General features: G+C 39.3%; 1 protein-coding gene across 1 annotated transcript in view; it reads left to right on the top strand.

The window, feature by feature from the left end:
* MICU1 (mitochondrial calcium uptake 1) overlaps nucleotides 1–26,905 on the top strand; it is a 159,764-nt gene extending 132,859 nt beyond the window's left edge. Inside the window, exons 11-12 of the mRNA XM_026713477.2 lie at nucleotides 10,796–10,885; nucleotides 21,355–26,905. Of these exons, the coding sequence (XP_026569262.1) occupies nucleotides 10,796–10,885; nucleotides 21,355–21,515 (251 nt within the window). The 3' untranslated portion in view covers nucleotides 21,516–26,905. The remainder of the gene's footprint in view (nucleotides 1–10,795; nucleotides 10,886–21,354) is intronic.
* Nucleotides 26,906–27,321: the final 416 nt, after the last annotated feature.

Below are 27,321 nucleotides of genomic sequence, written 5' to 3'. Positions count from 1 at the left end.
ATTGCATTACGGTGTGGTATGCTTGACAGCCGCAGATAGAAAGACCGTTACAGTGGGTGGTGAGCACAGCACAAAACATTGCGGGCTGTTCCCTGATACCACTAGATGACCTCGCTAGGGCTCACTGCCCTAGAAGAGTGAGGAAAATCCTCAGGGACGACTCACACGCTGGTCAGCACTTCTTCACTCTCCTTCCGTCGGGTAAGAGGTATAGAAGCATAGCCAGTCGCACCAACAGGCTGAAGAACAGTTTCTACCCGTGGGCTGTCAGACTCCTGAACGGAAAATAATTTCATGTCAACATAGTTGTGCAACAAGGTCACATAGTGTAATAAGATTGGGACTGGGTTAGAAACTTCTGTCCTCACTGTGAGTTGTGTTTGGGGGACATGGAGTGCACGAACCGAGACATGCTGCGTGCAGAGAAGCAGCCTTTGAAAAAGCACTTTTTTCCTGCTTTTTTAACTGCAGCTGTGCCTCACACGGCAGCTGAAGTTGAAAGATGAGGTATGAATTCCTTGTGCTCATTTGCTATTTTAGAAACTGACAGTTAGGTAGGATTATTATATATATCCTTCACAATAAGGATTATTATATATCCTTCGCAACATCCACAATCTGGATGTTTCTTACTATGGTTTCTCCAACGTGTTTCCTTCTTCCCCTCCCTTTCCAAAATAAGTGTTCAATTGCCAATAATTAGTTGCATTTTAAAGCAATGTGTTAAACAGAAATTTTATTTTACTTTGTGCTACTATCTGGAGATGTGGACAAGAGGGAAGTAGCAACACGTCCCTGAATTGCGGAGAGCTTTTAGATGATTTGCGTTGGCCAATTGTGGTTAAGCTACTTTTCCTTATTTGGGTAGCATTTTCTTTAGTTCGCCAATCCTTTGGCTTGGCCAAAGCTTAGGTTTTTTTTCTGTACAAGACTGCACAAGTTTTTTTTTCTGCACATCTCTGTTTTGATGACTCATAGTCTTAAACTCTGAATATATATATATTTGGTTCATAGTAAAGATGGTGGAATTACAGATTGTCCTCGATTTTACAACCATTCAAAGTTAGAGCGACATTGAAAAAAGTGACTTAACAACTTCAGTGATGCCCTTAACAACTGTGGCAACAAGGACACAAAATGGGGCACAACTCATATAACAACAGAAATTTTGGGCTCGACTGTGATCAAGGAATACCTGTATTTTTTACGTGGATAGGTTTGCATTTTCTGGAGTGTCCTTTTCTCTAATTTTAATCAGCATAAAGAAATACATGAGGACTTAAAACCACTTATAGTTTTTTTTGCCAATAATATGTTAAAAGTTTTGTCCTTGGGAGCTCAACTTCTCATTCACAGTTTGGCCGTTTCATAACTTTTGGGACATGACCTGTTTCTACCTGGGAAAAAAACTCTATTTTTAGTGATAACATTTTCAAGCTTTTCTGAACTAGCTCCGGTTGTAAATCAATTTTTAAAAAATCAATTCAATGTAATTACATCAATATTTTTAAGGTCACTTCACTCAGTCCTTGGCTGCAAATTACGTTTACCTGATAATTTCACTGTTATTACTTACAGGTGAATGAAGTTTCTGCTCTCGGTACGAAATACTGATTCCTTGTATGTGAGATGATTGCGTTTGAAGTATTTTTGAAGCCTACTCCCTTTCCTAGCTTGAAGTTTGAGGAGCAGATTTAATGCTTTCTTAAAGCATACATGAGCTCTTAACCTCAGTTGAAACCATAGAATGGAGGAAGTACTTTTTGTTCTCTATTCGCTTATTCCACCATGGTCTCTCATCAACCTGTGTTTCTAGTAAATAGCTCTGTGTGTGATATTTTGCATGAAGCAGAGAGTTGAATTTATGTTCTCCTGCATTGTGATGCGAACTGGGTTCCACACGCAGAAAACATTTTCTTAAAAATATGTGTTAGAGCAGTGCTTTTTTCAAACTTGGCAACTTTCTAAATATTTAGACTTCAATTCCCAGGAAATTCCAGAACTTGAATTCCAAACATTTAGAAAGTTGCCAAGTATGAAAAACACTGCTGAAGTATTAAATGTAGTGAGACTCTTAACCTGCTGACTATTTCCTTCTGGACATTTTTACATGCATATTAATTGAGAGTCACCTTGCTCTAATAAATTGCCTATCCTGAATAATGGTGTATGGGTGCTTAGAAGTTGGCGCAAATAGAGCTTGCCTCAGCAAAGCAATTTAAAGGCTGTGCAATCTTTGCTGGACACCTACTTATTTACAATTAAGATAACTTTGCTCAAGCTTGGAGAAAGCTTTAAATGCTGCATCAGAGAATACTACAGTTTGTTTTAAATTGGGATCGCAGCACAGTAAGGGTGGTTTTAAAATCCTGCTCTAACGCTACACAGCATTTCCTGTGTTCTTCCCCAATAGATTTTACTTTTAGGAACCCAGCTATATGATTGCTAATCTTAATATTAGCATCAGGTGCCATAACTACCCCATATTTATCATATGGTAGCTTTTATAAGCAATGATTTAAGGGATGCAGTGGGTCATTGGCTAAGATGCTGAGCTGGTCAATCAGAAAGGTCGGCAAGTTCAGCGGTTCGAATTCCTAGCACCACATAACGAAGAGAGCTCCCGTTACTTGTCCCAGCTTCTGCCAAACTAACAGTTCGAAAGCATGTAAAAATGCAAGCAGAAAAATAGGGACCACTTTGGTGGGAAGGTAACAGTGTTCTGTGCACCTTCAGCATTTAGTCATGCCGGCCACATGACCACAGAGACGTCTTTGGACAGCGCTGGCTTTTCGGCTTTGTAACAGAGATGAGCACCACCAGGGATGGGATTCAAATTTTTAACAACCAGTTCTGTGGGCGTGGCTTAGGTGGTGGGTGTGGCTTGTGGTCATGTGACTGGGTGGACATGGTTTTGCTACAAATGGTTTCTTGTTTCTGTTCTTAGTTTGCTAAACCAATTGCTTTAAGCCAGGGATGTCAAACTCAAGGCGCGGGGGCCAAATCTGGGCCGCAAGGTGCTTAGATCTGGCCTGTGGGGCCACCCTGGAAACAGTGAAGGACTGGCCCATGGTCCCTCTGCCAGTGAAAATGGAACTCGGGAGGGCCGCGCGTTGTCCTCCTGAGTTCCGTTTTCGCTGGCAGAGGGTTGCAGAAAGCCGTTATAGCTGAAAACGGAACTCAGGAGCCTGTTTTCCCTGGCAGAGTGCTCAGGCCACCATCAGCGCCCCCGAAACGAGTGACATTCAGCTGGGGCTCCCAAGGTCAAACACAACCCTGATGCAGCCCTCAATGAAATCGAGTTTGACACCCCTGCTTTAAGCTATTTCCTGTCATGTAGTTCAGATATCAGTTTCTTTTCATCTATAGACAGCCTTGTTCATTTTCACCATGCTGTAGTTCTCCCATTTCTTCCCAAAAGAAAGTTTCACCCCTAAACTTATTTTTACCAGCTCAGCAGCAAATTAAAAATCTGAGTAGACCGATTTCTGTAAAAGGTTGAAATACACAGATAGATGTTCCACAGATGGGTCAATGGGTTCTCTAAGATCCTTGCTAACTGCCCTTGGCAGGATGGCTTTCATAATTAATTAACATCTATCCTACTTAGAACCAGACTAATGAGGTTTCTTTCAAAGCTCTTACACACGTGAGCATTCCAAGTAAGTTAACTGGAGGCATATCTTCAGAAGCATTAATATGCAGTTAGTTTACTGTACTCTGAGCCAAACTCTCTGCCCCTAATTTTGGCTTTCCTTAATTTTTGTCACAGAGACTACCACTGCAAAGTACTTTCATATTTGCTGACTTGGCCATTCAAATGCAAAAAATAACATCTTGCAAAGCCAAAATGCTGTGCTGATTCTCCTTGTGACAGGGGCAGTTAAATTTCTACATATTAATTAGGTTAATATTGCAGACAGGAATACATGTATTGTGGCTATTAGGCTAGTAACTGGAATTCCTGGTTTAAATATCATTAGATGGCACAGAGTTTGATTCTTCTGTCATTATATTTGTGTGGCAGCACAGTTTTCCAGGTGGACCTGAATGAGTGTTGGTTACACATAACAAAATTTCTCCTGCTGTTTGCTTGGCAGTAGATTGTTGTAGAATTGTTTAGCTTAGTTGAACTAGATTTTCTAATTGTAAGACTTTGATTATTTGCTCCCCCCGCCCCCATTGTAAATGTTGATACTCTGTACTTACTGATAAGTTTTCAGAAATATGAGTGTTTCAAATCATTCTTCCTTCAGTATAGAACTGTTTATTTATATATAGTGTAAGCAGCTTTTTTCAGGTGTAGAAAGGAAGTGTTGAGGGACATTGAGCTCCAAAATTGAAAAAGATAAATTGGTTTATCATTTAGGTCACTAAAACCGCCCTCTTGCACAACCAGAATTTCTTTAGGATTTTGCCATTTTCAGCAATATATTAAAGACATTGAACTCTGCTTCATGCTAGGTCTTATATTTTTTTAATCTGTATCTTATAGAATTGACTTTACAAATAGATAGCTGCTCATGAGCACTGAAGCAGAGGTATTTCTCTTTGTCAGATGCCTCATTGAATATAAACAATCATTCTATGCTGGGACATAACTTTTAGAAAGCCAGAATCAGAACCAGCAAAGGGTTAATTGATTAGAGCATAAACAATGGCACTTAGACTTATATACCGCTTTACAGCCCTCTCTAAGCGGTTTACAGAGTCAGCATATTGCCCCCAAAAATTTGCGTCCTCATTTTCCAGACCTTGGAAGGATGGAAGACTGAGTCAACCTTGTGCCTGGTGAGACCCGAACTGCCAAACTGCTGGCGTTGATCAGGTGATCAGCAGAAGTAGCCTGCAGAGCAACACTCTAACCCAAGGGTCTCCAACCTTGGTGAGGAAGCTTTGCTGGCTGAGGGATTCTGGGAGTTGAAGTCCACAAGTCTTAAAGTTGCCAAGGTTGGAGACCCCTGCTCTAACCACTGCATCACCGCGGCTCAGTGTGTCGGTAGTAGAATCGGTAGTAGAAAAATGGGCTGATTTTTTTAAAAAAAATATTGTAGATGTTGAGGAATAATACATTCAGACATAAGCAAATGCAGTTATTATTATTTAAATTTCATTACAGATACTCCTTGCGTTATAATGCCCATTACAGTTGTAAGTCCTAATACAGGTAAATTTAGTTTTTGTCATGCGTCTGTAGTTGTGGTTCAGGAAAATAGATAGATAGATAGATAGATAGATAGATAGATAGATAGATAGATAATGATGCCTTTGCTCATGAGATAGACTCTGGTGTAAAATGAATGAGTTTCTTTATATATGAAGCACCTTAGTTGCAACTGAGTCACATCTCTTATGTTTTCATAACTGGCAGCCAGAAACATCCACATATGTAGGATTCTGAACTGTGTGTGAAAGACTACGGCAGCCCTCCTCACAACTCGACATCTTCCAGAGCACAACTCCCAGAATCTCTTAACTAGCAGGACTTCCAGCCAAGCTGTTCTCTAATCAAAGATTCTCTCAGCCTTAACTTATGGAGTTGTTCAACTACAAAATAGTTAAGATAGAATCAAGTAGGGCACTTTTAATTTCTCGGAAGATAGGCAGACATCAGTATGTTATACTGTATATATGTATGTCATTTCCAGAAATTGCTTGCCTTTCCTCATGTTCTTAACAAAGTATAAAAAATACATTGGAAAGTTACCTTGCAATTACTTTATATATGTATGAGTGTAACTATTTTATGTATGTCTTGAATGTAGCACACACACACACACACACACACACACACATATTATTATATGTATTTCCATATATATATTTTCTTAAGTTTTCGCGGGTACTTACATGTATGGCATTCAGCTTCGTTCGGGTATTTTCCCATGTCATTGTAATTGTGCTTTTAAAGTTGTAGCAACATTTCGGCAGAATCTCATCTGCCATCAGAAGCCTGATGATGGCAGATGAGATTCTGCCGAAACGTTGCTACAACTTTGAAAGCACAACTACAATGACGTGGGAAAATACCCGAAGGAAGCTGAATGCCATACATACATACATACATACATACATACATATATAGTATGACATCATTATAAGTGGATCTTGACACTCTGTGCTTATAGTTTCTTATATATATTATGTATGGCTACTAATTAGTTTGGCAATGACCTTTAGAAAATGTGATGTTGAACAATTTAAAGGCAGCACAAAAGAATAACATACCCATTAGCACTGAAAATAGATGCCAAAACAAAACTACTAGGATTAGACTATGTATTTAAAAGTCTAAATTTGCTAGATTTAGTGCTCTGAATAGGCAAAGTATTTCCATTAATTGTTTATGTCCTAAGTAAGCTAATGTCCATGAAGCTGAAGGAAGGAACAGCTTTCTCTATGGTCTGGAGTAAAAAACAATAGAAGAGTCCCAGGCCTTTTACTTGATTACTAAGACACTTAGTGGACAATCACTTAAATATGAGCCAGCAATGTGCAGCCGCCGCCAAAAAAGCTAATATGGTCCTTGGTTGTATAAACAGAGAGATGAATTATTAGTACCACTTTATAAAATCTTAGTAAGACCATACCTGGATGCTGCATCCAGTTTTTGTTACCACATTCCGAAAAGGATGTTGAGACTTTGGAAAGCTGCAGAGAAGAGCAACTATGGTGATTAAAAGCCTGGAGACTAAAACATATGAAGAAGCCTTGCAGGAGTTGGGTGTGGCTAAACTAGAGAAAAGAAGGACAAGGGATGACATGATAGCAGTATTCCAATATTTGAAGGGCTGCCACAAAGAAGAAGAGGTCAACTTATTTTCCAAAGCATCAGAGGGCAAGCAAGAAACAATGGATGGAAACTAATCAAGGAGAGTAGCAACCTGGAACTAAGGAGAAACTTCCTAAAATTTAGTCAGTGGGACAGCTTGCCTTCAGAAATTGTGGGTGCTTCATCACTGGAGGTTTTTAAGAAAACACTGGCCAGCCACTTGTCAGAAATAGTATATGGTCTCCTGCTTCAGCAGGGGGTTCGACTAGAACAGGGATCGCCAACCTTTTGGACCTCAGGAACCACCAGACTCATAATTTTAAATCCTGTGGACCAGAGACCCTGAGAAAATTCCCCCCAAAAGTCTGCAGGAAAATTCCCCACCCCATTTTCCTACCGATCATTTGGGATCACAGGGTACCATTTCCAGCTCCGTTCTTGAGGCTGGGGGGAGAGAGACTTTTGGCTTCATGCAAGGAAAGCAGCAGAAGTCTTTCTTTCTCTTCCCCAAACACATGCATTCGTTTGGGGGACACACATGCATGCATGGGGGAAGGGCACATGTGCAGGGGATGCACACGAATTGCATTTTGGAGGTTTGCGCATGTGTTTTGGGCACTTGGTGCCAAAAAGGTTAACTATCACTGCTATAGGGAAAGGGTGTCCAATCTTGGGAACTTGTCTGGCTGGGGAATTCTGGGAATTGAAATCCACAAATCTTGGAGTTCCAAGATTGGACACACCCCTCGTATAAGGTCTCTTGCTTGAACAGGGGGTTGGACTAGAAGACCTCCAAGGTCCCTTCCAACTCTGCTGTTCTGTTTGTTATTATTCCTGAATGCTCTTAATTGATTCCCTCATCCCTGCAATAAAAGGGGTGGGGGAGAGCCCAGCTGTGATGACCCAGGGAGGGATACAAAACAAACACAGTCATAGAAAACAGGTAAAGCCCCTTTTATTCCTTCAGTTTGCTTCCAAGCACTGAATCTTTCCGGGTTGCCAGGCTTCGGCGACAGCAGGGATTCGCGTCTCTCCGTGATCCCTGCTGTGCTCGCCGTCTTGGTGCCTCCGAGCAAGCACTGAATATCTTTGACGGAAGACAAAAAAACCTCCCACACAGTTACACGAAGAAGGAAAAAAGCAACACAAACCAGGCAAGATAAAGGCTGGAGGATGTCCACATATAACACACACTGGGAAGGATGCCAAACTCAGAGAGGAACTATAAACTAGAGATATTTACACAATTTGTTTCCAGCGTTTGCCAGTACGCAGGTCTAAACTCTTATTCAGTTGTCACACTTGCAGCCCATGAAGGGGATCACGTCTCTCCCTTATCCTCTCCTCCCTGCGTGCCCTAGGATGGATAGGGGATGGGCCTGGGTCCTCCTCTGACTGCTCAGCCTCCTCCACAACCTCCAGAGCCACCCTTCCACTCCCTGTCAGCTGTTCCTCCTCTCCCTCAGAGTCAGACTCCCCCAGGGGCGTGACACCAGCAAACTCTCCCTGCTCTGTCAGATTTCATGGATTCCAAGCTCTGTGCTGTAGAGAAAAATCCGGAGTTCCTAAGTTGCATAAATAACTCTCATCAGTTTTCAGATCTTGGTACAAATTACAGCATACAGCCCTTTCTGGGCTACCTAGAGTATAACCTTGTTATCTATGGAAATGATAAATTAAAGAGTCCTAGGAGGATTTGTATGTGTTATCATATGACAGAATCCACCGGGATCATTTCCTGGGTAACCATTCTTCAAAAAGCTGCGTTTATGCGAGAAGCACAGACGTACTCCCCTTGATCCAAGTGACACCGATAAAGGCTGTTCACAAGTACTGTGCTCTTAGGACCCAACCATCTTCCTGCAAGGATTTAACCTAGCACTCCACCCTCTCACTCTCTCTCTGCTGCTGCTCAGCTTCTCCACTAACTACGTCAAATTAATTGCAGTCAAACACCCATCAGGAGAACAAACAGCTGCATCTGATATGATTGGCTTCAGCGGTGCAGTTAGATGAGAAATTGCAAATTGACTTCAGCGCTTTTCATCCTTTCATTTAGCAAGTGCATTTAGCATGAATAGACTAGAATAACAGAATTGGAAGGGACCTCAGAGACCTTCTAGTTCTGGATATATATTTTCCCCCCTTTTTTGAAAATGGGAACTACATCAACTCTTTTCCAGTCCCCTGGCAGTTCCCCAGTGCTCCAGGATCTTTGAAAAATATAGTTCAGCTGCTAGGATTTCCTATGCACAATTCTGGAAGCAGGAAAATGTATGTACCACCAGAAGATGTTGTTATAAAAAAAAATTTTAGATTGTGCAGAGATAGACAGACTAACAATGAAATTAAGAGACAAAGAAGAGTCAATATATTATAATGTCTGGGATTCCTGGTATGAATGGTTTAAGAATAAAAAGAAATCAAAATGGCAATTAGATAAAGAATAAGAAACTATGTAAATTCTTATATCTATATTCATATCTATATATTTATTTATATATTAAGTTGAAATTGTATAATGAAAGAAATGTGTATGCTGAAAGATGAGAAGGAAATGTAAAAGATGTCTTGATATTGCTATAATGATGTATAAAGTTTTATTTTATGTTTTTAAATTTTGAAAACTCAATAAAATTTAATTAAAAACAAAAAGAAAAAAAATATAGTTCAGTGGTTCTGAGATCTGGTCTGCCAGTTCCTTCAAAACCTTTGGGTGGTAATCCATCCGGTCCTGGGGATTTGAACTCGTCTAGGGTGGTCAAGTTCTCACTTATCATTTTCTTCTTTATTTTGATTTGTGGTTCTAATCTGTTTTTTGTGGTGCTGCTTTTGATAGGTTGGACTGTTTTTTTCCCTTTGTGTAAAGACGGATGCAAAAAAAATGAGTTATAAGTAGTTCTGCTTTCTCCCTGTTGCTTGTCATCTTCTTGCCATTTTCTCCCAGCAATTGACTTAACTTTTTTTTCTTGTTTTTAACATGTTGGAAGAAGCTTTTTTTGTTATCTTTTTACTTTTGTCGCAAGCCTTTGTTCATTGTGAACCTTAGTTTCCCTCACACAGCTTTCCTCACCCACTTTCAAGCACTTTGCTTGAAAAGTGGACTGGTTGCTTTCGTGGTGTGGAGACAATAACTTGGTCCTCAACACCAACAAGACCAAGGAGCTTATAGTGGGCTATAGAAGGAACAGATCAGACATCCAGCCTTTGCTTGTCAATGGAGACCGAGTGGAGCAAGTGGCCAGTTTTAAGTTTCTGGGTGTTACCATAAAAGAGGACCTGACCTGGGGTGCTCAGCAGAGATTATACGACCTGAGACTTCTCAGAAAACAACAACTAAATGGAAAACTGCTGGTAACCTTCTACCACTGCACCATAGAGAGTATTTTAACTTACTGCACCTCTGCATGGTTTGCCAATTGCACAGGGGCAGATAGGAAAGCACTCCAGAGGGTTAACGTCATTGCCCAGAAGATCATGGGTTGCCCTCTCCCCTCTTTGGAAGAGCTTTATAGCTCCCGCTGCCTTAAGAAAGTTCAAAATATTCTCAAAGATCCATCTCATCCTGGGAACACTTTTTTTTTTAACTATTGCCATCTGGCAGAATAATAAAAACAAGGACAAATAGGCTGAAAAACAGCTTCTATCCCAGGACAGTAGCTCTTTTGAATTCTGCTGTATAGTGCAGTGTTGGTGCAGTGTCACGGTTTTTGGTTCAATGTGTGGAGTGTGAAGGATGTGTGTTAGTGTTTATTTTCATGGTCATGGTGTGCACTGAAGATGGTGTTTGATTTCATTATACGAGGTGCAGTGACAATAAAGTAAATTAAACTAAACTAAAGGGCTGGTTGCTTCATGTTAAAATTGGGGATCGGTAGATAATAGAGTGGGGAAATCCTATTTTGACTTTGCTCATCAGGAAAAAAAGAAACAATGATTGCAGACTTGAGTACATTTATGTTAAGTCTTTCATTTCCCACAAAATGTTGACATATGACTTGCAATTTGTTTCCATTCTTGCAGATACGATGCAACAAGTAGCCAAGACTGTGGCAAAGGTGGAACTATCAGACCATGTATGTGATGTTGTGTTTGCTCTTTTTGACTGTGATGGTGAGTATCCTCCATTTGCCTGCAGTCTCGCTCTCATAATAAGAAAGAAGAATTTGTAGGGACCTTTAAGGTCTTCTAGTCCAGCCCCCTGCTCAAGCAGGAGACTATATCAGGGGTGTCAAACTCAAGGCTCGTGGGCCAGATCCAGCTCACAAAGTACTTAGATTTGCCCTGCCTGGAAATACCAAAGGACAAGCCCGTAGTGCCTCTGCTGGCCAAAACAGGGTGCACGGGGTCTGTGTACAGCCCCCCGCTCCCCATTTTGGCTGGCAGGGTGCTGCAGGAGGCCATCCAGGCCAAAAATGGGGCACGGGGGGGCTGTCATGGGCCCCCTGTGCCCTATTTTGGCTGGCAGGATGCTGCAGGAGGCCTATGTCCCATTTCCCCCTTCTCTGCCAGCCCATGGAGAACTACAATGCTGATCCGGCCCTCGAAGAAATCCAGTTTGACACCCCTGCTCTATACCATTCCAGACAAATGGCTGTCTAGCCTCTTCTTGGAAGCCTCCAGTGATGGAGTACAACATCTTCTGAAGGCAAGCCCTTTGTTCTGACCAAGGCTTCCTAAGACACAGTAACAATCACACACTGTTCCCCAAAACCTTTTTTTTTTATTTCAATGGCTGTGAATTATATGCATTCACATCCCGTAATGAATCCCACACAGTTTGTGAATAGTCCAACAAAAGTCTGCCAGTCTTTCAGGATAAGGCTGATAAGCACCCACCTTTATCTCCCTTGAAATGCTGCCAACGACTAAATTGCCAGTTAGCTGTACAAGGCCAAATGCAGCACAAAGTCAACATGGAGCTTCAGATTTTAAACCAACCAGAACGAACAAAGTTGCTTCCTGCAAAGGCTCATGTCCCTTTGTTCTCCTTTATGTCTTATGGGAGGGGCCAATCATCTCCAAGCCTTACTCCTGAGTCGCCCCTTTTGTCTTAACTGTTCTTGTCTTCTGGCACCTCTGTGCATGTGCACACTGGGAACAGGCTCCCCCTGTTCTTCTGCCTTGCTGATGTCAGATTCTGGAGGCTACAGAATCAGCACATAACTCTCAGATGGCCCTGGCCCCCATCTCTGTGTCGGACTCAGATCCCTCGTCCAAGCCCTCCCCAGACTGCAGGACTGGCCCATGTTCCTCCCCACTGTCCGACTCAGCTGCCAGCTCCGCAGGCTGCCCGCAGACCACACCACCATTCCACGGGTTAATTTTTCTCACTATTAGGAAATATGCCCTTAGCTCTAGGTTGCTTCTCTTCTTGATTAGTTTCCATCCATTGTTTCTTGCCTTGCCATCTGGTGCCTTGGAAAATAGGTTGATCCCCTCAAATACTGAGACGCTGCTATTATGTCATCCCTGGTCCTTCTTTTCGCTAGACTAGACAAACTCAATTCCTGCAACAATTCCTCGTATGTTTTAGCCTCCAGCCCCCTAATCATCTTGGTCGCTCTTCTTTGCATATTGTGACCAGTGGAAAGCCAGGTCCCAAAGCCTTTTCAACTCCAAAGATCACAAGGTGACCTTGGAGAACTCGCCTTCATTCAGCCTTGCAGGACTGACAAGCCAAGGCTATGTGGATGGGGGCCTGTCCTCATAGCCACGTTAGACATTATCCTGTCAACCACTGGGCCCTTAAGGTTAACTTTACCATGCTTCAAAACTAGGCCAGTCAAACATTCATACGGTACTAACTAGTAGGGTAAGGCAGTTTCGTGGACAGCTTCTCTGCGATCCATTCTGCTCCATCCAGCAATTCCTCTGGCAGGAAAATCAGCCACCAATCATTCCCCCCAAGATTGGTGGCTACTCCCTGCCAATTCATCCACGGTGCTTCTTGAGTTCTATCAGCCAATTAACCGGAATATTTTCTGATCAGTTCAGGGTAGTTTTTTTTTTTTTTTAAAATCAAGTTCATAGTTCATTTGGTCAACATTTTATTTTTTTTTTACTTTGGGGACCTCCGGGTATTTATTTATTTATTTAGCCACAAGAACGCTGATCTCTTAATCTCCTGGAAGTCTATGATATTCCCAAGGCAAGCATAGCCCTTAGTTTGCAAAGCAGATGCCAAGTTATATGGAGATTGGCTCTTGGTGCTTCCTTTCCTTACGTTGGCCCTGAATTGCCTCTCTAGGCTTTCTCTTGGCTGATTTCCAAACTTTCCACTGCTCGAAAATCAAATTCACTGGCGCTCGTTGAGTGTTTGTTTTACTGTTTCCAAAAACCGTTGGCCTTAAAATAAGGGCTCAGTCAAATAAGGTTGGGTGAAATATTATAAACAGGAAGGCACACCAAACAGCCATTGCTTTCTAAATTCAAGAAAAGCCTAATTAATGCAGAGGATCAGAGATACAGATAGCTGTATTTTCCCTACCACTGGGAATATTGACTTTCAACCAGCATTTGACCATACATGAGGTTGATGTTTCCTTCTTCAAAAAAAGAAGAAGAAGAAAGTAGCTGCACAAGGAAGGTGGCTGTTTTTGTTGCCGATGAAACAACTATCCAGCAACTGAACAAGATAAATGGCCCAGCAGAAGAAGACGGTCAACCTGTTGGGATTCTGCTTATCACTAACCTGCAAAGGACAGCTGGTCTAGAACAGGAGTGGGCGACTATGGCCCCTTTATGACCTATGGACTTCAACTCCCAGAGTTCCTGAGCCAGCTGCGCTCAGGAATTCTGGGAGTTGAAGGCCCAAGGTCATAAAGCAGCCATAGTTGCCCACCATTGGTCTCAATTGTATCTAGAACGTCCACTGAATGTTTTGGGCTGCAATACCAGGAAAAATGCTGCTGTCTTGCTAAAATCTGCTCCAGCCTGCCTCAGCAGTGAGCTAGCACTGAGATGGAAGTAGTTGTGAGGAGGAGGACATGTCCTCTATAAAGAGTCAGTAGGCATTTTCCTGCTGAAACAAGCAAAATGTATGTTAGCCCCGTGGACAGGTTAACAACAGCGTACCATTTTTAAGCTCCTTGAAGGAAACGCAGGATAATCATGTAATTAAAAAAGTCTAATTTAGCATATTGGCTAGGGTTTTTTTTTCTGAAAAAGGAGAGCATAATATTAAAATGTCATTTAGGGAAAAAAAGAAGAAATTAAGAACCCCCACCTGAGAATTGAGCAGCATATAATTTTAATTATTTATTGTGGTTGATTACATAGTTAAATATTTAGACTGGATTTAGCATTTTTGTCTCCCTACTCAGAGAACGTGGGATAAATAGTGGTTGTTCTTTAACATCTGTAATAATATTAGACATTAGTCCAAGTTCCATACATTCTAGGACTGGGAATTTTCAGCCTCATATCAGATGGGTGCTCCTGAGTATTTGTGCAGTTCTGTTTTTTTTTCCCCTTGCAAGCATTGTAGCTTATAAGACTGCTCCAACGTTTTCATAGTTCTGGTTGCTTTTTTCTGCACTTTTTCAGCTCTGTAATATCGAACTAGTCTTTGCTATTTTCTAGTGTTGATTATAAATCTTACCCGGATCATCACAAAAAGAAATGGTGACAGAAATATAATTGCAACACACTAGTTTCACTAGTGCACTAGAAAACAAAGCTGCTTGTGGCAAACCAGCCAGCTCCAGGCTTTTTCTTATTTGCAGCTTACCAGAGGTCAAATATATTTTAGCAACTTCTTCTTTTCTGCCATATCCTCATTGTTATTTTGATGTTTGTTTCCTCTCTGGTTAGTCTTTGAGGCACTCTTAAGTTATCGTAATCTGCTCCAGAGTTAAAATAATGAGTTTCTGCTTAATCAGGTAATAGGGGAATGAGCAATATGGAAGATATTGTTTCGAAGATCAAACAAACCTGTTCTTGTGGCTTGTGGCACATAGCCATGTTGGCCAGATGACCATGGAAATTGTCTTCAGACAACACCGCTTCCCTCAGCTAGGAAATGGAGATGAGCGTCGCCCCCCTAGAGTCAGACATCTTTTACTTAGGGAGCATCCTTTGAAGTTGAAACCCTCGCAATCAAAATGGAAACAGGACCAAGAATTAGCTTTCCTATGTAAACAGCATGAGTTCAGTATTATTACTGATTTGGGAAAAGTACAAAAGTAGGGCTAGTTTTAAACTAGTCTCCCCCCACGCCCCAGCTGAAATCATTACCTTGGTTCTAATGGGAGTTCAGTATACGTAGAAGGAAGCAAGTAGGTGGATATACATTTTAGAGGTTGCTACAGAAGGTTATTTGAAAATCAGTCCTGAAGGGCTCCATGTTAATTATCTCCCTTAATGTATTTGTAGAAGGTGAACAAGGGACCATTATGCTGTAAAAGAATAATTTGGAAAAGACAGGCTACTTCTTAACCAAGGCCAAGCAGCATTGGGATTTAAAGTTGTTAAATTGATTATTGTTCTTCTGGTGAGAAGGCTGGGGAAAGCAAAGGAAAATTAGCCTGGGATTTCAAAAACTTGACTCTAAAGTAGGCCACTGGATGAGGGAGTTGATTAATAATTTGTTTTGCTGGTAATGTTCTCTTCTGCCTTTCAATCTTTCGCATTAAATTACCTGTACATGACACCTAACCAAACCCACACCCCCAATTCCGAGCCTTGGAGAATATGGGAATTATTTATTTATGAAAAAGGCAAACCTTTTTAGTCTCAAGGACTGGAGACATAGAGCGTGACTTTTGATGCGCATAAAATTTCTTACCTAAGCCACATCTGCATACATCCAGCCGAAGAAGAAAACGTGACAAATTTCAGGAAAAATCCGAGGTTCCATTGTATGACTTAGCTTTAGTACAAACTCCCCGTAATAGCTTCTTAAATGTAAAATTCTTAGAAGGTTGCTTACGTCGAGCTAAAACATTAATCTGTTTAGATAGCCAGTTACCTTCAATTTTACCCAGATGAAATGTTTTTCAAAATCCATGATCAAATGGATTGCTGTTCTGTATACAGTCCTCGATTTATAACCAAAACGGAGCCTAAAATTTATCTTGTTAAGTGAAACACCTACGTGAGTTTTGCCCCGGTTACTAAACAAACTGTTGTAAGTTGAGGACTACCTGTACTGAAAATTGCTATTCCATTCAGAAGCACTGTTGCATATTGGTTTTCTTGTTTTGGGATAGCATCCTTGTGATATCCGAAATAGTAATCTAGACTAGCGGCGCCCAACTTTTGGGGTACCAGGGACCAGTTCCGTGAAGGAAGGTTTTTCCACAGACCGGAGCGGGCGTGGTTTCACATGGCAGCTTTGCTCGTTTGCACAGACCGGTTGCTGGCGTGCCACAGACCAGAGCTGGGGACCCCTGTTCTAGATTTAAATAGAAGAGTGGCAAAGAAACCCTCTTGCTTATTAATTGTCCTTTAATCTAGCTAATGACAAAAGAGTTATCTGGGTAGATTACAAACTTACTAAAAAAAAATGAGTGAGTTGTAAAGCAGAAAAATACAAGGGAAGAAGTATAATAGAAAAATAAGATTATAACATCTAATTTGGGATTCTTGGACACTTTATTTGGCTTGCATTTTGAGGTGAGCCAACATGATGTCTACTAAATGAGCAGAGAATATTTTTCTACTTCATACTTCTCTGAGAGCAGCTTTTGATGTAAAACCAGATGCTCATGTTGGTTTTTCTCTTAAAATAAATTATAACTTCAGAAGAAAAATTCAATTTCAACTGCTACACCAAACAGGCCGGTGTAAGACAACTGATGTTCCAGCCATTACTTTAACAATCTTCCTAGTCATCTGAACAATTTCATAGCTGATAATAATCCTGAAGTCTTCTCTTTTTCCGCTAGGCAGAGAATGACCATATACAATAGAAACTTTACAACTGAAAATTGACTGTTTTATTCTGCATCGGGTATTGTTTATTTATTATGTTGGATTTCTGGTTAATGACTATAACAAAAGGTTTGTTGGGTAATCCACATTAGTGGTGTTTCTGTTTCACCGAGATGTTTCTTTTTGTGTTTCACCATGTCAGCTATGTATCACGTTAGCTTCCCCTAGTTTATTTTGGACTAAAATAATGGACCACCTGTAGAGTTATAAATTCAGTGAACTGAGAAAATGTACCAATAACTGTGTTTTACAATTTATAATTACAAATTAAAATGTAGGTTGTAATTTTGGGGGGAAAGAACAATAAACACAGGTAGCTCTCACCTTACCACCACAACTGAGTCCAAATTATTTTTTTTGAATACATTTTTATTGGGTTGTAAAGTATTATAAAATACAAAATACAAAAGCAAATAAGAGGACAGGGAGAAGGAAGGGGAAAGGGCAAAGAAAAATGAGGAAGGGTAGGGAAAGAAAAAGAAACTGAAGTATTGACTTCCAACTCTTATCTGTTACAATAGAATAATGTATTGTTTTACCATAATAGTATACACAGTCATTTCTACAAAATTTCTTTTGCTAATCCAATCAGTGGTTAAGTGAATTTTTGGGCCATATTACAAACTTTCTTCCCAACGTTCTTAAGTGAATTACTGCAGTTGTTAAGTTAGTTAGGTTGTTAAGTGAATCTTCCCTACTGACTTCGCTTGTCAGATGGTCACAAAAGGTGATTTCATGACCCTCGGACACTGCGGCCATCATAATTACGAGCCAGTTCCCAAGCATTTGGATTTTGATCATTTGACCATGGGGATATGGCAATGATCTAAGTGTGAAAACAGTCATATGTCACTTTTTTCAGTGCCATTATAATTTCAAATGATCACTAAATGAAGTGTTGTAAGTCAAGGACTACCTGTAGTAGAAAAAATATTTGCAACATGGAAATGTAATTTTTTTTAAAAAACGGACACATTTTATCATATGTGGTGAACTTGTGTTAAAACAAAAAAAATTGGGCAAAAATACACAGATGGCTAGAAGAGATAATAGAGGAACATGTAGATTTTAAACCTGAGCTGTTTTTATTAGGGGTGATATCAGAAAAAATTGATAAGAAAAGTATGTATTCAATATTACATGTCTTAATAGCAGCAAGGATGATCTTCGCACAATATTGGAAAAATAAAGAAACACCGCAAGTTGAAGAGATAATTAAGAAAATATTAGATTGTCCAGAAATGGATAGGCTTACGTTGAAAATCAAACAGAAAGAAGATACAGAATATTATCTAACAGGGAACTTATTCTAAAAGTATTTGGAAAAAAGAGGTGGAGAGTAAGAATGAAATCTGTATTATTAAGCAAATTAAATGCTCAGACAACATGATGTTTAATAAGCACTAAGAAATGTAATTAATAGAAAATTAATAAAATTTAATTTAAAAAAGGATATTTGCAACGTATTTGCTCAGCTGCTGGATAAAGTCAATAAATCCTATTGTGCATAAAAAGAAAGAAGTTATTTTAGAGTCAGCTTTCCGCTTCTAACTACATCCTTGTAAAATGGCAAGACCAGATACTGTCAGAAAGTCCCTAAGCATGTATGTTTGATAGAATTATTAAATTATAATTTTCAATGGCAATAAAAGGCATTTCCCCCACCCAGAGAAGTCTGACTGGGTCTGGAATGCAGTATTGTTTGTTATAAAAGCCTCTCCGAATCTTAGCTCATTGTACAACTAGGTCACAATTAGTGTGAGTTTGAAAAATGTGTATTCGATGTGGTGCAAATTTTGGGCCTTTAATGCAACCTAAAAAAGTCAATGAGGCTCGCGCATGCACAGTTACGGTTGGGGTCTTAGACATTGCTACTCTTTGTGTATACAAAATAGAGAAAAGAAAGATTCCAGCAGAGGAAAACATTACAATCTTTTTAAAGAAATCTTATTAGAGTAGAAATTTGATGCAATTGAACAACATGAGAGAGATCATAACATCACTAAAACCAGGGGATGTTAGAATGTGTGACATCTATAACAGAATTCTTTTGTTTTTATTTTGTTTTCTATATTTGGACTTTGTAGACCAAGGGTCTTCAAACTTGGCAAGTTTAAGACTTGTGGACTTCAACTCCCAGAATTCCTGAGTTAACATGACTGGAGAAGGAATTCTGGGAATTGAAGTCCACAAGTTTTAAAGCTGTCAAGTTTGAGGGCCTCTGTTGTAGACCATAAATTTAAATTAATATATATTGTTTTTAATTCTTTATGATAATATTTCACTAATACGCATATAAACATTTATGTTGAAAGTTTCTCTTTGCCTCTTTTCATCAATTACCATATTTTTTTCACAGAAATATCACTTTGAATGGTGCAAATTCAAATAAGGTGATGATAATGTTGTGGAATTCATTAACTGCATTAATCAAAGCCAGCTTGTATCACTTTTCCTTGGCATCAATCAACTCTTTCATTTGAACATAGGAGGAAAAACATTCCTGCTCCCATTTCTTTAAATACCTCTTTAAATGCGACATGAAAGAATAGTAGAGAAAATCGAAGTTATAATATATGTGCATGTAAACCCATGTACCAATCTTATTAGCATGGTTTCAATTGCTGGTAAATTTAATCCAGGCAGGAGTTGCTTTCATTACTGAGTAGAAGGGAAGAACTGTAATATACTGCTTTAATACCTATTTTAAATTATAAGCTTTCAACAAGGCTGCTGAAAAATAACTTTTATGAAATAACCTCTTTCTCCAAATTATGAGCAAGGCGCTATTTCAGCGGAAGACCATGATTACATTCGGTTTCTTAATAATCAGAGTTCACGATAATAATTAAAGGGCCAGGATTTCATCTATTCATGACAACGGGTCTTTGTATTTTAGTTGGCTTTGTCTATACATGTATTTGATTATGAGAATAAGGCTTTTTGTTTTTTAATTCTCAAAAAATTTCTCTTTTTCCATTCCACCCGTCATGGTGAACAAGAATGACCAGAGCTCTGTAGTAATAATAACTTTATTATTTCCATAAAGGAACCATCAAAACCTGGAATACAGTATAGCATTTCTGAATCAGAAATGTGGGTAATGAACAAAGATAATTAGAACAACAGGAGAGGCTCTGCCTAAAATAATAAACAGATGAAGAATTGGGCCACAAAGAAATTGTTGGCTATGCTTTCATTTAACAATTACCCCTTTTTTTAAAAAAAAATAATAATAATTCTGGTGGGTTTCTTTTGTGGAGAGAATGACACTGGTAAGAATTATACCAGTGTTCTGCCATAATTTATTTAGACATCACGAATGAAATTAGTGTTTCCAATCAAGAGGGAAACCGGGCCAATGAAATTAGTCTTCAGTGACTTAAACTTTTTGGACAGGGATGCTGCAAGTTTTTTTATTATTATTATTATTCATCGCACAGTCAGCCAGATGTTCAGACTGGGTTTGTCATTTTTGTCTACCTATCAAGTCCTTACCAAGGACCAGGGATGGGCAAATCTGGATGTTTCATGGTGTTACAGATATTGCCTCAGGATGGAAGCTGTTCCAAGTAAAGCTGCCTTCTGCAATTGACAGATGGCAAATTTGTCAATGCCTATGGTATTCAAATGGTGCTTCAGTTGTTTTGGGACTGCACTGCACCCAAGGTGCTTATTACTATTGGTACTACCCTTGTTTGCCTTTGCCATAGTCATTCTATTTCTATTTGTAGGTCTTTGTATTTTGTCATCTTCTCCAGTTCTTTCTCTTCTCTTCTGCTGTCTCCAGGCACTGCCACATCCACTATCCAGACTTTTTTTGTCTTTCTTACCGACAACTGTTAAGTCTGGAGTGTTATGTGGCAGGTGCCTGTCTGTCTGGATTCTGAAGTCCCAGAACAATTTAACTTTTTCATTTTCTATGACTTTTTCTATTTTTTTAAAATATACTTTATTGAATTTTTATTACATTAAAAACATAAAAAATACATCACTCAATAACAGCTATTTGTGGTGCTTATCGTATGACAATAATTTGTGCAATATTTACTTGTGCATAATTACATTCTTATTCTATGTATATTCTATATTTAATAATTACCTATCCGTAATCTATCTCCGATCTATCCAGGTATACCATTGCTCCCACACCTTATAAAATATTGAATCTTCTTTATCTTTTAAACTCAGCGTTAATTTATCCATTTAAGCACAATTCATAATTTTTTGTATAACCAGTTTCTCTGCGGATATATATGGCTGTTTCCAACATTGGGCAAAGGCGATCCTAGCAGCAGTCAACAGTTGTAATAATAAGTATTTTGTGCTCTTTACATATTTTTTTTTAAGATCCCCAATAGGTCTAATTGTTCATTGGTGATTTCCTGTACCAATATGACTTTTTCTAATTTATGATCCCACCAATTCTTGTTCACGGGCAAATGATATTTCTTGCACATTTTCCAATGCACCATTGTTGCTACTTTGTAATGTCGCTGCTTGTAGTCAGTTTGTACAATCTTCTTGCAGCAGCTTACCAGGTAGTCCACTGTTTCTTCAGCTTCTTTGCATAGGCGGCATTGTTGTTTGTTGTTGTTGTTTACATTTTCCATTTTCTGAACTGGTCTTCCCTTTTCTTCCCTCAGGAAATGGAGAGCTGAGCAATAAGGAATTTGTTGCCATCATGAAGCAGAGGCTCATGAGGGGCTTGGAGAAACCCAAAGACATGGGCTTCACACGTCTGATGAGGGCTATGTGGAAATGTGCTCAAGAGACCGCTTGGGATTTTGCCATGCCCAAGCAATAACCACCAGAAGACAAGAAAGCCCAGATGCACCACCGACCTGGCAAGAATCCTGAATTCTCTTCCCTTCCTTCCTCTGCCTCGCGGTAGATGCCCCACGATGGAAGGTCTTCTTCAGTGGTGGGATTGTTCTTCTTTATAGCACTGGAAGACAAACTTTGGGAGCCAAAGACTGTTGAGCCACACAGCTGGCTTCAAAATATCTAAGCAGAAATTTTAATCCCCTCTGACATTTATCTTGACAGTTGGTTTGCTTACCGACCTACAAACATTTTCCTGTTTTCCATTAAGTTTTCCTTATTTTTTTTTCCCTCTGGAAGACCAAACAAAACCTTTTATTACTTGGATATGAACGTTCCATCTCTAGTAGAAAATGGCTGAGGAACCACTGTGTATGCTGTCAGTAGACAGTATATGGTTAGCAGATTGAGTGGAAGCGGTTTGTTGGATCAAAACAAAATAGCTTCTTAGACTGAGTCAGCATTTCCTCTTATCCAGTACCCCAAAATTGATCTGAAGCATTTGAAAGATAAGATGGGGAGGAGGTGGGGTGTTGGGTCATGATAAATGAATCCCAACGTTCAGAAATCCTTGCAAAATGTCCAGATACAGACTCTTTTCTCAGTTGTCTGTAAGTTTCAAAGCAGAAGGTGGGTGGGGTGTTAATATGAAGGAATTTTTGCCACAGGGCTCATTCTGCCCAAAAATTGGCTCTGCGCTATGTTATGGATAAAACTGAAGAATATTGAAGAAGAGAATGCTTCTTGTTTGATCTTTATTGTTGTTGCTTTTTTAAAAAAACCTACAAGTTAAACATAATGTTCTTCCCATTTCTCATTCCATAAGACTCGTACCTTAGACATGGACTCTTACCAACATATGCATTTCTGTCTCTAATTTTTCCCTGGCTTGTGATCTTACCATGATTTGTTTTTAAAGCTGCTTTTTTGGCTGGGAGTTGAAGTCCTCCAGGCTTAAAGTTGCCAAGGTTGGAGACCCCTGTTTTACAGAGCTTTGAGTGCTTGTGAAATGTTATTCTTCTTCCAATTACAACGGATCCCAAGAAATCCCTGGAAGAAAAATATTTCTGTGGCGTCTTTCTCTACAGGAAATCCCCTGGATTTAAACAAGGCTGATTTTTCTCAATAATGCCATTCAGCTGACCTTCCACCAAAGGAAAAAGGTTGAATGGAAAATTTGATGCAGTTGATGTCTTTTCTCAACGCAAAAAGAAAGAAAGAAAGAAAATGAGTTAGAAAGTGGTGAGCCTAACAAATTGAGGCATTAGATAAGAGAAAAGGGAATATATATCTGAGTCGAATTTACATCTATTCCTATTCTTCTGATTATTCACTATTCCTCTTGAAGTTGTGAGTGCTCCGACACTGGAAGTTTTTAAAAAGAAATTGGTCAGCCATTTATCTGAAATGGAGTAAACTCTCCTGCTCGAGCAAGGGGGGTGGACTAGAAAACCTCCAAGTCCCCTTCCAGCTCTGTTATTCAATATCTTTGTATCCTTACACACCTTCTTTACTCCATCCATATGTCGATTTATATACTGGATTTTGGTCTTTAAACTTCTCTTCCTTTCTGAGGTTTTCAACAACTACCCCCTAATTTCTTGACACTTTCATTTTTCCTTTCTATGTTTGTTTGAAATCTGATCCTCATTCTCTGTGCTTCAATCACCTCAACATATATTTCTCATACTAGTCCTGTTTTGATCTTGATCTGTATTCATTCAGCATCCATTCATTCCCGGACCTATTATTTCTTCTTTGTACTTCAGCATGCCCTTACGCACACACATTATTGTTCGTTTCAATAAACATTCCTTGGAAACCGATCACATACTAGATATATACACATACCTTTCTGCCATCACTTATATGTCCCCAAACTTTCTACATTCCTATACTTCCATCTTTACTCAACATTCCACTAAGGTACAAAAATTTTGTCTACAAATTTTCACTGGTTATATATAGTTTGCAGTGATTTACCATTCTGGTTTTTTAAATTTTCATCAGAGCCTGCTCCTCACCGTGTCATGCAATCTAACATCCGCTATGGGTTCTTCTCACCCATCAATAAAAACTTCCCCGCATTCACACTTGTGCGTCTAACACCTCTGCTGTCCCAACCACAATCTTTATCCATATATCCATAACATTAAACAATCACAGCGATATATAGTATTATATTCTTCTTAATTCTGCTCAATTCTGAACTATTAGCTAAGCTTTCTGTTTCTTTTCACAAATTCTTTATTCCTATCATATTACTCCATTTGGCAGTCAACCTTCAACTTCAGTTTATGAAAACCATTCCATAAATCAAGTTCATTCACTTTGTGAATGAATCAACAAATGCACAAAGAATGTTCTCATATTCATAACTATAGAAGAATAAGGAACTGGTGTGTGTGTTCCTGCTTGGTATTCCCCAGATTTTTCTTATTGTTACTTCTCTTTCCTTTCATCCTAATTCTGATAAGGCAGGAACTAATCTCTTCCTGTAATTTTACTGCCTCTCCTATGGAACAATAACAACATTCTTCCAATTGTCAGGCACAGATGGTCCTCACGTATGTTAAATAACTCACAAAGCCACTTCATATCAGTCACATTCTGACTTGAACGTTTATTCACTTAACTTTGTCTATTCTGGCAGCCTGACATTTTTTTTCAGCCTTCTCACTGCATGTAATTACTCCCTTTTCATCACTTTTTTTTTGCCTTTTGGACAGTAACATTTATAGCTTTTGTTTTAATCCCACTTTTCAACAAAATAATGTCCATGATCATTCCCATAAAAATGTCTAAAATTCTCCTTCAGTATTCTCCCACATCAGTTTCAGTTACTTACATCCATTCAGCCCTTATAATTTTTAATATATTTATTCAGCTTGAGACTCCTTTTAAAGCTTTTTAACCCACTTACAAAATAGGCTTTTTAAAAATTTTCATCAAAATTATTTTGCATTTTCTTTGCTTCCCTTAACCATTCCTTGCACTTTTTACTATTCTTTGCCATTTTCTTATTCTGTACATAAGCATTACATATCAATATTGATCCTTATTTTTTTATAGCCATCATCTTATATTCATTTTTCTATATATTCATATATCCACATTCTTTTTCCCTTTACACATAAACCCTCACCTGAACCTTGCAGGTGTAACCAGAATTCTGGATTAACTGGAAGCAAAGAATTTACATGTCACAATCAAGTTTTCGCTGAAACAGCATACTGTGTTTTTTTCCCTTTTCTTTAATTATGAATGCTGTTCAGTCATCTAACAGCCCCAACCCACCATAATAACATGTCTGTCATCCTCATCCCAAAGTTGCTTTTTCAAGAGGCAACTGGAATTTCTTTGTTTTTTTCTTGAAGACATTTCGCTTCTTATCAAAGAAATTTCTTCAGTTCTGACTTCTTGGATGAGAAGCGAAACGTCTTCAAGGAAAAACAAAGAAAGTCCAGTTCCCTCTTGAAAAAGCAGCTTTGGGTCAACTGTGCTGACTAACCATCTCCATTGACATATCTATCATTCTCATATTTGACTGAAAGATTAAAAATCAAGGAAAGAAGCAACTAAGAAATTTCCTGACAGTTAGAACAATTAATCAGTGGAACAACTTGCCTCCAGAAGTTGTGAATGCTCCAACACTGGAAGTTTTTAAAAGATGTTGGATAACCATTTGTCTGAAGTGGTGTAGGGTTTCCTGCCTAGGCAGCGGGTTGGACTAGAAGACCTCCAAGGTCCCTTCCAACTCTGTTATCCTATTCTATCCCAAGGCCTGATGATTCCTTCTTTGGACGTATGAAAATTATTTCAACCTTTGTGCCTCCCTCAGTTAAATCATTGCATTGCGGCTGGCGTCCTTGTGCACAAATTCTTAGCAGCGGTGTTCAAGATTTTAACACAGTTACTGAAAATCCTGAAATGTGCATGTTCATTTCCCCCCTAATAATTGTCATCTGTTTAAATTGTGTCATTCGTATTTCAGGAGTCAAGGCGATGAAGTCATAGTATCTTGCACTTCGATCACCTTGGCTCCTGAAATACTAACGCCACAATTTATTTAAAAAAATATTTTGTACTCTGGATGGACACTGAGATGCTGTTTGGTACTGGAGTGGCATCCTTTCAAAAAGCTGGATTTAAGAAGATCTTGGCTATGTTAAATGACACCATTTCTTCTGAAAACACTGGCTCCTGGATTTGCTCCGCGTTTTGGATTTGACCCTTAAGGTGGTGCTTCAGGGCCTGGAAGGAACACAAGAGTGGCACCATTTGTAACTCTTAAAAGCAGCCACATCTTTTCCTGAGAATTCACCCCTGTCAATCCTATTGCTACTAGGTGTTCACTTACAGAAAGGAAAAAGCAGGAGTAAAAACATTCAGCAATGAAAAATATATTGTTACATTCAACCTTAAGCGTTTTAACGGGTAATAGTTGAAAGGTAACTTGCAATTAAACTGTAGTCAGCAATATGCTGTACAGGAAACTATACTTTCTAATGCAGTGTACAGTTAATACTTAAATTGTTCTGCTACCAATGGTTACAGACAAAAGCTTTTGCTTGCAACTGAGTCAAACTGTTGTCCATCCATCCTTGAGAGGGCAGGACAGCAGGTGCATAATCTTTGCTGCCTCCTCCCTCCCTACCCCGTCTCTATCCTCCTGTTACTGTGCCTTTTCTGACTTAACTGCTGAATTGTGCTCTCTTCATTTTGTATGTGTAGCACATATTCCTTGGACTGCAAAGGTGACTAACAAGCGAATACTGGAGCACATAACACCAGACAGGTCACTGGAAGGCAAAACTCAGAAAACTGCCTCTTACTTATTTTGGCCACATCATGCAGGGGAATTCACTGGAGAAAGCAATTATGCTTGGAAGAGTTAGTGGTAAAAGTAAACCAGGCTGCCAAAGAACATGGTGGCTGGAAACCATCAAAGTTGAGACCAGACACCAGTATAGATCGACTCAAAGAAGTAGTGCAAGATCTGTAGACGTGGACGATCGCCAAGAGTTAGATATGACTGAATGGATAGTAGCAGCATGAGATAAGCCAAGGGAATCCATTGATTCTTCTGTCTTTGGCTTTCCCCCTTCATTGGATCACCAGCCAATAGAAAAAAAAATGCCATCCATCTTAGCTCTGCAGCAGGAATGGGAGAGATCCGACTGCAGGAGTCTGTCCATCGTCTCTAAAGTCTTCCTTAAGTCCCTTTTCCACTTCTCTACCTGGGCAACCGCCAGTATGTTGCAAGACAACGGAAAGGCAGAAAGAGAGGTAAATTCCAATGATTTAGTGTAATGGAAATGGTTAATAAATAATGAAAGGGCTTGTTGAATAAAACATAAACGTTATCTTTAACTATTTAAAATACAGTCTCGCCTGTATATATATGTATGTGTGCATGTATATGTATGTGTATATATATATATGTATGTTTTCTGAGGTTCTCGCGGGTATTTGTATGTGGATCTTTGGTTGTTCGGGTTTTCTCCCGCGTAAGATTCGAAGTATCTAGGCAACGTTTCGATGAAGTCTCATTCATCATCTTCAGGCTTCTGTCTCCGGCTCTGTACTTCTCAGAGTAGCACAGAGCCGGAGACAGAAGCCTGAAGATGATGAATGAGACTTCATCGAAACGCTGCCAGATCTTCTAATCTTACGCGGAGAAAACCCAACAACCAAAGATCCATATATATGTATGTATATATTTATTTATATATATATATATATAAAAAAAATCAAATCCACGTAGAGTTAAAAGCTCAAACTTCTCA

The sequence above is a fragment of the Pseudonaja textilis genome, chromosome 4, assembly GCF_049901715.1.
Source record: "Pseudonaja textilis isolate UNSWEBS1 chromosome 4, rPseTex1.2, whole genome shotgun sequence".
Lineage (NCBI taxonomy): Eukaryota > Metazoa > Chordata > Lepidosauria > Squamata > Elapidae > Pseudonaja > Pseudonaja textilis.
The sequence above is the reverse complement of the archived record's forward strand: the minus strand, read 5'-3'. Positions and strand labels throughout refer to the sequence as shown.